At 58.9% G+C, this 11,834-nt stretch overlaps 1 protein-coding gene across 1 annotated transcript in view; it reads left to right on the forward strand.

Annotated features, from left to right (window-relative positions):
• LHFPL4 (lipoma HMGIC fusion partner-like 4) overlaps positions 1 to 10,322 on the forward strand; it is a 12,853-nt gene extending 2,531 nt beyond the window's left edge. The window contains exons 2-4 of the mRNA XM_014946616.1: positions 7,827 to 8,063; positions 8,274 to 8,290; positions 8,541 to 10,322. Coding sequence (XP_014802102.1) covers positions 7,827 to 8,063; positions 8,274 to 8,290; positions 8,541 to 8,549 — 263 coding nt within the window. The 3' untranslated portion in view covers positions 8,550 to 10,322. The remainder of the gene's footprint in view (positions 1 to 7,826; positions 8,064 to 8,273; positions 8,291 to 8,540) is intronic.
• Positions 10,323 to 11,834: the final 1,512 nt, after the last annotated feature.

Genomic DNA, 11,834 nt, shown 5'->3' on the forward strand with positions numbered 1-11,834 from the left:
CCCCCCGGGGAAGCCCCCCCCCCCCCCCCCCATGCTAAGAGCTTGCAGCTGGCTCAGCTCTCTTCCTTGCAGCTGGCTTGGGCTGGAAAGCCTGACCTCTCCTCACCCAGATCAGGACCACAGCCAGACCTGGTGTTGCCTTGGCTTATCGGGAAATTCCTTCATCTTTAATTTTCCCTCTCCCGAAGATTTACCGGTTTAAGGCAAGCTCAGAGTCTAAATCCTACCGATTGTCAGCAGCTTAATCAAGTGGCTTGGAGCACCCGGCCAGTGCTGCTGCTGCACGGGGAGCTGTGTGGCGGAGGGTACCACACCAAAGGCAGCCCCCCAGTGCCCCAGCTCAGGGCTGAGGTGGCCAAGGCAGCACCCAGGTACCCCTCACCATGTCCTGGGACTTGTCCCTGCACACACTTTGCACCTTGTGGCTACACTTGTGTTGCTCACAACTGTGTTTGTGAGAACCCTTAGCGTGCAGCTGCTGAGACCACAGGCCGGCTCTCCTGGCCCCAGCTGGCCCAGGCTTGGCTCAGAGCTGTCCCAAAGCAATGTGGCTACACGGCCTTTCTGTGCTGAGGAAAGTCCAAGGCATCATTCGCAGAGACTGGCCATCCATCCTGCTCTCGGATGGGGCAGCACGAGAGAGCTTCTGTCCTGCAGGAGTGGCTGGTGTTGCCATCAGGGAGGACCAGGATGCAGAGGTGGTAGGGTGGTGTATCCTGGCAAGAGGGAGCCTCCTCTGAGGGGGTCCAAGCAGGGCTGAACTTCCCTGGGCATGTCAGAGGCATCTGCAGATGGATGTGTTACCTTGCACATAGAGAAGGAGCTGCCATGACCCATGAAGAGGACACCATGGGTCAAATCCCATGGATAGGGCAGGGATGGGGCCCAATGCAGGTTCCAACACAGCATGATGGCAAGGTTCAGAGAGTCACCCACCTGGGAGGTCAGACGGTTGTGCCAGACCAGAGGGCTTGGAGAAGCAGAGAAGGCAAAGGTGTTCCTCCTGCCTGGGTGAGGTCTTAGCTGAAGGAGGACTTGCGCCACTGGCAGAAGCAACAGCGAGGCCCAAATTTTCATGGTCTCACTGGTGAAAGCCAGGTAAACAGGGAGAAAGGCAGAGAGATGGGTCAGAAGTGCGTCCTCCCTGTGTCTATGGGCTGACTGGTGCAGAACATAGGGCTGCTGATCGAGGGCACAAAAGGGATCTTTAGAGAGGAGAAAAGTTAAGAGCAGGACAGTGGGGGAGAAGGAGGATCGGGAATTCAGTATCTCTTTCAGAAAAAAAAGAAGAAGTTTAAATCATCAATGTCTAATTAGTGGACGACAATCAAGGAAGGGTTTAATTAGAGCTTTGCAGAAAGCCCCAGCTCAAAAGCCACTGCCCCCCTAGGAGGAAACTGGATCTAATTAAGAGAAGAGACTCTGCTTTATCGCAAATAGAAACGTAGCCATCTGCCCTGTTCAAAATCCCAGTAACGCAAAACTGGAGATTTTGCTAAATCCTTCTGTTATAAAACCAGAAACGGTCCTTTAACATGAGCTTGTCAACAGCTGTATAACTGACAGCACCCTGGTGCCACCCCAGCCCTCAAAATTAGCAGAGAAGCTCCTTCAGAGAGTCCCATGGGATGATGCTTTTTTGAAGAGAAACGGGCTGCGTGGGTGATCCCTCTCATCCACCCTCCATGGAGGGCAGGTACAGGATCGAGATGAAGGCAGCTGGGCTGGGATGTCTCCGTTCCAGTGACCATGTAGTAGTCATCTGCTGCAGACCAGAGCACAGGAATACACCACCACCACCACCACGCACTGTGGAGGTTGCCCAGGAGCCTGAGCGTTTCCTCCAATTCCCTAATTCTCTGCTGCAACATAAGATGTGGTCAACCTGTGAGTTAATTCTGAGCTTTGAACAAAGTTGTCCTGGTGTCCAGCACTAATGCTGGAGCGAGAGACCCCAGCTGCCTCTGTGTTGCACCATATCTACATACCTCCTGTGAGGACAGTCACTCTGAGCAGGTCCGGGGCTCTGTTTTTAGGGAGGCTTCAGGCAGACCCTTGGTTTTGTGCTTAGAGTCTACTGAGGGTCAAAAGAGGCAGCCAGCTGAGCACACAGTCCCTCTTGCACGGAACCACTAGTCCCACTCCTTGCAGTTCAAGTCCAGCAGTAGGTGTGGTGGGACCATTCTGCTCTCCTAGGCCAGGCATGAGCACACCATGTCAGGTGCCTTTTCACCGGAGGCCATGTCGTTGGCCACGGGGCTGGGCTTTGTCTTTATCAGTGGCACTTTGGAGTGAATGATGCTGTGTCCAGATGTGATATGTGATTGTCTCTGATGGAGAATGTGATAACATATATCCATCTCAGCCCTTTTCTCCTTTGGGAGACACCCTTTGGAGCTACCCTTGTCTCTCAGGTGGGCCCTTCCCACCCAGCAGCGCGTGAACCAGGAGCAGAGGCAGAGCCTCGGTCAGTGGCTTCATCTTCTGCTTCATCTTCATGAGCTGTGTTTGCCACCATCTGAGTGGAGACCCCTCACGTGGCGCAGCTGCATGGCATGGTTTTGGCATGTCCAAGGAGACCAGTGGTTAGGAAGGCCGTTGCCAACTGCTGGGCTGAGGACAGCTGAGCTGTGTGGTGTGACAGTGTGGCTGCAGCCTTAAGGGACAGCAGGGTCTGGCCCGAGCAAGCACCGCAGCCCAAAAACACTCCCTGGTGCCAGCAGTGATGCGGTGGCTCTGCTGAGCCACGTCAGGATGGGCTCATCTTCCCAAATGGAGAGCCAGCTCCTCTTGGAGAGAGTTTGAGGTTTCAAAAAGAATGTTTTCGTGGATATAAAAGTCATTCATTGAAATTCTTAATGAAAAAATGAGAGACAGATAGCACTGCTCCAAAGTAGCCAGGCAGCGGAACTGGGACAGCTACTTTCCCTGCCCAAGGGAGAAATAATGCCAATATATGATCTTCCAGGTGATACGATCTTCCACCTGCCGACCTTGCAGCAGAGAGAAGACATTGCTGCAAAAAAACCCCGTTGTATTTGCTGAATTGCCAGCTTCTGGCTCCCCAAAAAAGCTTTCAGAAAGATTTCCCCTCTCCTTCCCCCGCTCCTCCTGTCGTGCAGCGGGGACGGGAGCAGCGACGTGGCGCTGACCTCCTGTGTGTCCAACACCCTGTGCTGGGCAGCCCCCACCCCGAGCTCTGGAAGGCAGCGTAACCCCCCGGCAGGAGCTGTGAAGGTGCCCCCCGACCCGCGGGGAGGGGCTGAGCCCGGCATCGCGGAGCCGCTCGTGTCCCGGAGCTCACATCCCTTCGCTGTTGTTCCAGATAAAGTAACTGTCAGTTCCGATTCATACCAACCCGTAACTCCATTCTGAATCCTGCAGGTTTTTTGGCTCCTAAACAGCCTGTGGAGCAAAATGCCGTAAGGGAGCTCCTGTCTGGGTAAATGGCCGGTGCTGGCCATCCGTCCCAAGCACGCTGCCTTTAATTTTCATTTCTTTTTGAAGCATATCTATTTTTAGGAGGGGGGGGGGGGGTGTGTTTGTTACTTTTCTTAAAATGCCGTAAGGGAGCTCCTGTCTGGGTAAATGGCCGGTGCTGGCCATCCGTCCCAAGCACGCTGCCTTTAATTTTCATTTCTTTTTGAAGCATATCTATTTTTAGGAGGGGGGGGGGGTTGTGTTTGTTACCTTTCCTTTCAGCGCTCAGCTTTCAGGAGGTTTCCTAGTGAGAAGCAGCCACTCCAGACCTCAAAGTGACAGCACTGTCCCCATTCCCCTGGAGGTTCGGGGCTGGTGTGCAGTGCCCAGGGGCAACCTGTTGGGGATCTCCAGTGGGCACCCCCATGTGCTGATGGCACAGCATTGCAGTGAGCTGCTGTGGGCACAGTGGAGGATACAGCACCTAGAGCTTCCTCCCCTTCGGCACGAGGTAGATTTGAGGGCCAGGAGGGGTCACCAAAATCCTCCTGGCAGAGTTGGGGGGTGGGAGTGATGTGCACAAGGGCAGGGGACAGCCAGCTCACTGAACTTGATGCAGGGAGAGCCACCACCTACGGGACCAAATGCCGCGGTGTCCTCAAGCCCCTTTGGGACCCAGCAGTTGCTGGTTTCCCCCCTACTTACCCCACGTTTTCCAGTTTTCGCTCCTCAGTGTGTCCTGTGGTGGTGTGATGCTCTGTGCTCCACTGGTCAGGGGGAAGCCACGTCTTTTGGCTGTAGGGCACGTCCTTAGCACCTTCCACTGATGGCAGGTGAGAGCAGTAAAAGCCAGTCTTCATCCAAACCTGCAGGCTAAACTAGACAGCAAAAGTGATTAAAAAAATCAGATTTGAATCCTGCAGGCACAACTGCACAGGGCTGGGGCGGCGCTGGGATAACCGTGGTACTCAGCAAACACACAGGTTACTCAGTCCAGATTAGCTAAATGTACCTTCTACCGGGGATGTCATCCTGCCAGGAGCAGCCTCCTCTTCTCTCTCTGCTAAAATCTCATTCCCGTGTTGCAGCCTGAGCTGTAACATTGAATTCCCTTCAATTAATTTATTTTGCCAGGATTCCAAAGCCCTTGAGCTGCCCATTTCTTGTCATTCTCCCATGACAAGGGAGCACTGAGGAGTGGGAAGCTGTGAACCAGCTGCAAAACCAAGCGGAGAAATGCTTGGAGAAATGTTCCCCCGGGGCCAGAGTCCCCCCAGGATCCCCTGGTCATCCTTCCTCCACATACACCCTGCCCCGGTGATCACCGACATGCCCAGTCTCAAATTGTCTGTCCAACTGGGAAAACTCTGGAAGAGGGAGTAGGAGCCCAGGGCCTGGGGGAAGGATGGCAGCTGTGGGGTGTGACAAAGCAGCTGGCTGTCCTCATTGCCACCGAGGACTGGCACCACACCCTCAGAAGAACGGGAATTAAAACCAAAATGGATGGGAGTTGGGGTTTGTTTTTTTTTCCTTTGTAGGAGTCGTCACTTGGTGTTTTTCCTGTGGTTGCAAGGCGTAGAAATTGGCTTGTTTTAAACAAAAAAAGAACCCAACAACCCAGCATTTTCCTGCAGAGCTGCAAGGGGCCTCAGGGCGCTGGGAGGCAGGTGCTGGCAGAAGGGTGCTGCGGGTGGGGGGACGGGCAGGCAGAGCCCCCTCCTCACACCCCTCACACCCGCTGCGGGGGGCTCGTTGAAAAGGGCAGTGCTAAGGCCCGTGGACCGTGTGGGGATCCCCTCCTCGTCCCTCCCTGGTGCTTCAGTGTCGCTCCTTGCTGCAAGCACGGGAAGGTGTTTCCAGGACATCGGGCGGCCCGGGGACATGCAGAACAGGGAATTGCTTGTGACAGAGCAGAGGACTCGGCTTGCCGCTGGGAACACGTAGGACAGATGGGGAGAGGAGAGGAGAGGAGAGGAGAGGAGAGGAGAGGACTGAGCTGCTCTTCGCTGGGAGAGAACCTCGTGGGAAGAGGCTGGTTGCCCTCGGGCAGAGGTGTTCGGGTACATGGGGCGACTGGGGAGGGCTCCTTTGTAGTTCGGTTCTCTCTGGAAAACGGGCTGTGAGATCTTGGGAAGAGCTCCTTGAGCTGCTCCAGGGGCCAGGGCAGAGGCTCCCCTTGCCCCAGGGCCAGTGCAGAGTGGGCACACGGGGACAGGAGGCACCGGGGCAGGCAGACGCAGGTTAGAGCCAGCCCCAGTGGTCCTGGGGGTCCCCATCACTGCTTGTCCTCCATGGCTGTCTTGCGACAACCCGCTGCACCAGTGGCTCGTGTGCTGTGTGTTTTTCCTGTACCTTTTTGAGCCGCGCTCTGCTTTCACCTTAAACCCTGTCTCTTGTGTCCTCCACGAGTGCCGTAGCCCTCCAGCACCTTAATCCACTGCCTCTTGCGTCATTGCCCCGTCCTGCCACGTTTGGGACCTGCTGATGTCCTGGGGGACCCTCACTCGTGCAGCTGTGGTGTTGGCAGAGCAGTGAGCTCTCGGTGAGCTCCTGCTTTCCCCGGGCAGACAGATCCACCCAGAGCCCAAATAAATGCTTGAAATGCAGAGGAAACACCGATGCTTGCAGAGCCTGGGGTATCTTCTCAGAAGAGAACCCAGGGTCTCTTCTGCCCCTGCAAAGGGCTGACCGAGGGCCATACACAAAAGCCAGGAGCCTGCCGGAGACCCTGCTTGTGGAGGTAAAATTGGCACCTGATTTTTATTTTTTTTTTACTTAAATTTGCCTTCTCCTGCAGCCCTGTTCCCTTCTGGGCCACAAGGGGCTGTCACTGAGGACTGCTGGCCACCCTGGCAGTTGGGGTGCTCTCCTTGCCTCTCGCTGTGCTTTTCTCTGGCCCCACTGTGCTCTTTTCTCCTCCTCACCCATTTGGGCAGAGCCGTTACAGCCCTGCCTGTTTCCAGGCTGGGTCGTGTCAGCCTGACCAGTGCTGTGGGGACAAGACCAGTGCTGCAGGGGCAAAACCACCCCCTTACCGGGGATGGCAACAGAGCACCTTGGCTTTTTTCACAGCTGCACTTCACTGGGAGCTCAGAGGGGTCCTAAAATCCTCTCGGCATCTCTGCTTTCCCAGGGAGAGCCCCCGGCATTGATCTGTTCCTCCCCCTGACCTTTAGTTCAGGCAGCTGGCAGAGTTAAATGGCATCTGGCTCGGAGGTGCCCAGGTTAACTGGGCCAGGCTGCTGCTCGCCATTTACTGAGCAGCGCCCCAGCGTCAGTGCTGGTTGTATGTTTCCTTCCAGAAGGGATGGTTTGGGGTTGGTCTGGTCCCAGTGGACAGGGAGTTCCCCTGGACACAGCCATGTGTGGCTGGGTACACCTGGTGACAATGTGCTGGAGATGTCAGCTGGCTGACTGGCACCTCACGCGTGCCCCATGCTCTGCAGCCATGCGGTGCCAGGCTGTGTGTGGTCATAAATCAGCTCACCTCTGTCTGCAAAGGTGCTTTTACCGAGCGAACGTGTCATGTGGAGGGAGGAGGCAGAGACTGGGCAGAAGCTGGCAGGTGGTACCACGTGCTGGTGTGTGGGCTGCCGAGGGCGGCTCGCACTGGTATCCCTGCCCTTTCCTGGGGAGAGTGGTTGGCACAGCTCATCGGGATGCAGGAGCCATGCCGAGTCCCGCTGTGATGCCCTGCGCTCGCTTTCCTCCCTCTCCTGGGACTTCCCTTCCCTCCTCAGCACCCCATGGTCTGCTGTCCCTCCAGCAATAAGGGACGGGGAGGCACTTTGTCACTCCTGTGGGCACAACAAGCCTCTCGGTTCTTTCCTAACCCAGGACAAAAATACTCACAGCACACCCCAGCTTCTCTACAACATCGTTGATATTTTTAGCCTTCCCAGCTGATAGGGGGTGAGGAGCTTTTGTACTGGCTGTAGTTAGAAAAAGCGTCGCCTCCTTACCTTGACAGTCACGGGCTTCGTCTCGGCGTTTCCCTTCTCGTCCATCCTGGTGCTCCCTGATGTCTCCCTGCGGGATGGAGCCTGCTGGGAGTGGTGCTTGCAGGGCCGTGGGGTGGTCGGATGCGGGTGCTCCTTGGGGACGACGACCCTTTTGGCAGGCAGGAGCACGCCAGTAGCTCCTCTCACACAGGGAGCCTGGGGTGATGAGGAAAGCCCCGGGGGGAACCACTGATCCTGTGGCTCAGAGACCAAGCCCCTGATGTCCCCACTTGTGCATGGGCCAGTTGTGGGGCAGCCATGTGCAAACACTGTCCCCAGGGCTGGGGTGTTTGTCACCTTCCTGGCTGTCCTAGGCTGTGCTGGTGCGCTGACTGGGGGGCTCAGCGCCTGGCACTGCCACCCCTCAGCCCCTCCTGACGCTGCTCCCTCCTCTCCCCCCCGCAGCGCTCTGCCTGGTGCTGGGCTGCATGATCTTTCCCGACGGCTGGGATGCAGAGACCATACGGGACATGTGCGGGGAGAAGACAGGGAAGTACTCCCTGGGCGACTGCTCCGTGCGCTGGGCTTACATCCTGGCCATCATCGGCATCCTCAACGCCCTCATCCTCTCCTTCCTGGCCTTCGTCCTCGGCAACCGGCAAAACGACCTGCTGCACGAGGAGCTCAAGACAGAGAGCAAAGGTGAGCGCATGCTGCCGGGGGGGGCCCCACGCCACGGCCCTGGGAGGGGGGTCCCGGGTGGGAAAAGCCCATGGGGCTCAGCCCCTCCATCAGCCTGCAGCTGGGCAAGGGTCCCATGGGCTTAACTGCCACCTGCACGGTGGGAGGGCAGGGTGGGAGTGGGCTGCCGAGCCCCTGCCCTGCCTGACGCACTCTCTTCTGTTTCCACAGATTTTGTCGGCACTGCGGTAAGTCCTGAGTGTCACTGTCCCCCAGCTCTGACTGTGTGGTGTGTTGGGGTGTGACTGTGCTGGGTGGCCCCTCATGGGATGGGATGGGATGGGATGGGATGGGATGTGTGGGGCAGTGGGGAAGGGAGGCAGCAGGGAGGTGGGACAGCAGGATGGGGACAGGCATGTGCGTGGCACATGCAGGTGGCACGATGGCGCGGTGACACCTGCCCAACACTGTCCCCGACCCACTGTGCTCTCCCCGCAGAGGATATAAGGCCGAGTGCCCGCAGCAGGACCCTCTTCCCGCGGCCGGCAGCCTGGGCGCTCCCTCCCCGTCCTGCCCTTCGTCTGCTGCCAGCGGCCACACAGCGTCCCGCGCCGCCCCCCCCGGGCCCCGCCGCCCGCCCTGGGGACGTGCCAGCCGCCCGCCGCATCCACGGTCACCTCCATGTCCACGCCGGCACCGCCATCCCACGCACCCCGCCAGCTCCGCACCCCCCACCGCCCGCGGGCCGCCGCCGGGGGAGGATGCCCCAAACCCGCTTCGGTTGAGAACAGCGTCCAACTGCGGTTTTTGCTTCGAGGAAAAAACAGTCTCAAGAGTTTTTAACAGATTTCTACATCCCCAGGACTCCTGACCCGCAGAATCCCACCTGAACGCGCCCCCCTCCCTCAGTGACGCCCCGCGCCGGCTCCTCCGGGCCCCTCTCCCCGCTCCCATTTTGTACAGCTCCGTGATCCTGTCTCCACAGCTGGGGGACCCAGCGGCCAGGACGGGGCCCAACCCCTACTTTTACGTGTAAATTCATATTCTCTAAACAGGGTAAAGTGACTCGAGCCCCCTCGCCCCCGCCCCGGCCCCCAGGACGTGGTGTTTCCCGGCGGTGCACGGCTGGGGACCGCGGGGGCCTCGCTGCCACCGGCCGCTGGGACACCCGACTCGCTGCCGCTGAATGTAAGCCCTGGTAAGTGGGAGCAGCTGAACATGCAAAACCCTCCCTGGGTGGGCACAGGAGGACCCTCTCTCTCCCCCTGCCAGCCCCCTCCCCGAGCCAGCCGCGGGCTGTTGCCAAACGCCTTCCCTTCCCATCCCCATACGGTGCTTTATCTCCACTGGTGACGGGCTCTCCCCGCCACACGGCGTGGCTGTGGGCCGGGGGGATGACCCAGGCATTCCTGTGCCCACCCCAGCGTCCTGACCCTGTCCCCTGCCCGCACCTCGCTGCCACATGGCGATGGCCCCGGGGCAGCTCTGAGCCTCTGAGAAGCCTCCGAGCGCGACCCGGCCTCAGTCACACACACGCAGCACCCAAGAGCTGGCACCGACACCCCCGGCACGGGCTCTGCTGGGGTCCTGGCCGTGGCGGGGGGGCTCAGGTGGCCGCAGCCCTTGCCATGCAATAAAGTCCTCAGCACTGGCCGCGTCTCAGTGCAAGTAGCCAGGGGGCTGTTTGCAGGGGGGCCCCGGCAGGGCTGGCCCCAGGCGCTGGGCAAAGCCCAGGAGCAGAGCGGGATGGTGGCCCCAGGATGGGCAGCCCTGAGTGGAGGAGACCCATCCGCAGGTACCCAGGCAGGGCCACCGGGCGTGGAGGGCGCTGGGGGACGGCAATGAAGGGCTCTGCGGGACCCACCACCCAGCCCCGGGGTTGGGGGGGCTGGCGGGAGCCGGTAAGTGGTGCCCTGAGGGGAGGGAGGAGGGACAGAACCCAGCCCAAACACCCACCGGCAGCCAAAGTCACCTGGGGATGGCACCGGTGCTCCTTCTGCCAACGGCTGCTGCCAGCCACGACCCCGGCGGTGCCACTGTCCCTCCGGCAGCCCCCGCGTCCTCCCCCGGCCGGCGGGAGCCCCTGCACCCCGCAGCGCCCGGGTCTGCCAGCTTGTGAGTGCTGCTGCTGCCGCCGGCTGAATTGGGAAAACAAACGAAGAAAAACAAAAAAATATCAGTGGAGAAAGGAATACAGTAGCTGTAATATATCTGTATTTTAGTACAAAGTTTGATACAGTGTTTCACAAAACCTTATTGAAAAATATAATTCAAACCAGACGAGCTCGGAGCCCTGTGGTGATGTTGGGGGGCGGGACGGGACTGGGATGGGCTTCTCTGGGCACGGCTGAAGATGAGATGGTTTGTGAGGATGTGGAAGGACCCTGCGTGGGCACCGGCCATGGCACGGCTACACGGGGTGGGGATGGGAGGGTGGGGACCCCCCCTGTGGGGCTGAGCCTCCATCCATGCAGGATGGCACTGAGGGGGACACCGGCCAGCGCACGTCCCCAGGGAAAGGGTCTGTCCCACTCCGTGACAAGGCAGGAGGTGGGGGGGATGAGAGGGGTCTCATCTATCACTGGGGGCATCTCAACCCTCCCCTTCTGCCCCTCCACGGGTCCCCTCGCCCCAGGTCGTGGAGCCACGGTGCACCACGGGTGGTCTGTCAGCTCCTGGGCTGACACAGGCTGGTAGGAGCCTCCTGAAATTCAGCAAATCCCTGTGTCTTGATGGAAAAACAACTCACGTGGCTCATCAGCCCAACGGCACGCTCTGGTAGAGGAGCGGGGACAGCTTTCCAGGCTGTGCGAGCGCTGGGGCAGCCTGGGGACCTCTGGGCCATCTGGAGAGCTTCAGCCAGCTCTGGTCTCCCGGGTACGGGACACGCTCCCAGCCCAGACGAGCCCCGTGCAGGCACACGGCAGGGAGAGACCGAGGGATGGGCTCCTGGAGAGACGGGGACAATTTGTTGGTGCCCGGACCTGCTTTGGGGGAAGGCACAGAGATGAGATGGAGCCAGATCCTTCTGGGGGATGCAGAGAGGCAGGACAGAGCCACCACACAGTCCCACGAGGTGGCAGGGGGAACGCTTTCACACCGAGGGTGGTCGAACACCGGAGGTGTTGGGGCACCTCGGACATACCAGCTTTGAGGGTCAGCTGTTGGAGGTAACGCCTGGTGGGTCCCACCATGGGCTGAAGGTCTCAGGAAAAGGCAAGCAGGATGAAAACTAAAAGCCCTGGGCATCAGCACACCAGAAACCAGGTTTGGCAGCAGGTGCTTAGCGCAGGCGACACCCTCCACCCCATCAACCCCCGGAGATGAGCCCGAGCGAGAAGAGCAGCAGCCAGTGCAGCCACAAGCTCACCCCCAGCCAGGAAGCTGAAGGAATTTCCCTTTCCTCAGGAACTGCGGCTCCTGGAGCAGCCCCTGGCATCACCCAAAACACGGGCAAAAGGGAGGTCCGTGGGGTTGCTCCCAAAAGGTTCCACTTACCCTGCAGGGACAGGGAAGAGAGAGCACCAAGCACTGACCCCCCCACCCCACGACTTGGGCACCAGCGCTGAAGGTGGTCTGGACACAGAAAGGGAACTTTCAAAAACACCGGTTTTCAAGTTAAGTATTTTTATTATCAAAATTATTACATCTCTTGTGAAAGTTCAAATGTTACAGCATGGTGTAAAAACTCCACTAGAGTAAGAAGCTACAGCCCCCACCTTTCCAAGAGCTTTCCAGGGTCCCTCCCTCCTGCCCCCCTGCTGTGCCCGAAGGTGCCGGAGCCTCTGGGCA

The sequence above is a fragment of the Calidris pugnax genome, unplaced genomic scaffold (genome assembly GCF_001431845.1).
Source record: "Calidris pugnax isolate Ruff unplaced genomic scaffold, ASM143184v1 scaffold81, whole genome shotgun sequence".
Taxonomy (NCBI): domain Eukaryota; kingdom Metazoa; phylum Chordata; class Aves; order Charadriiformes; family Scolopacidae; genus Calidris; species Calidris pugnax.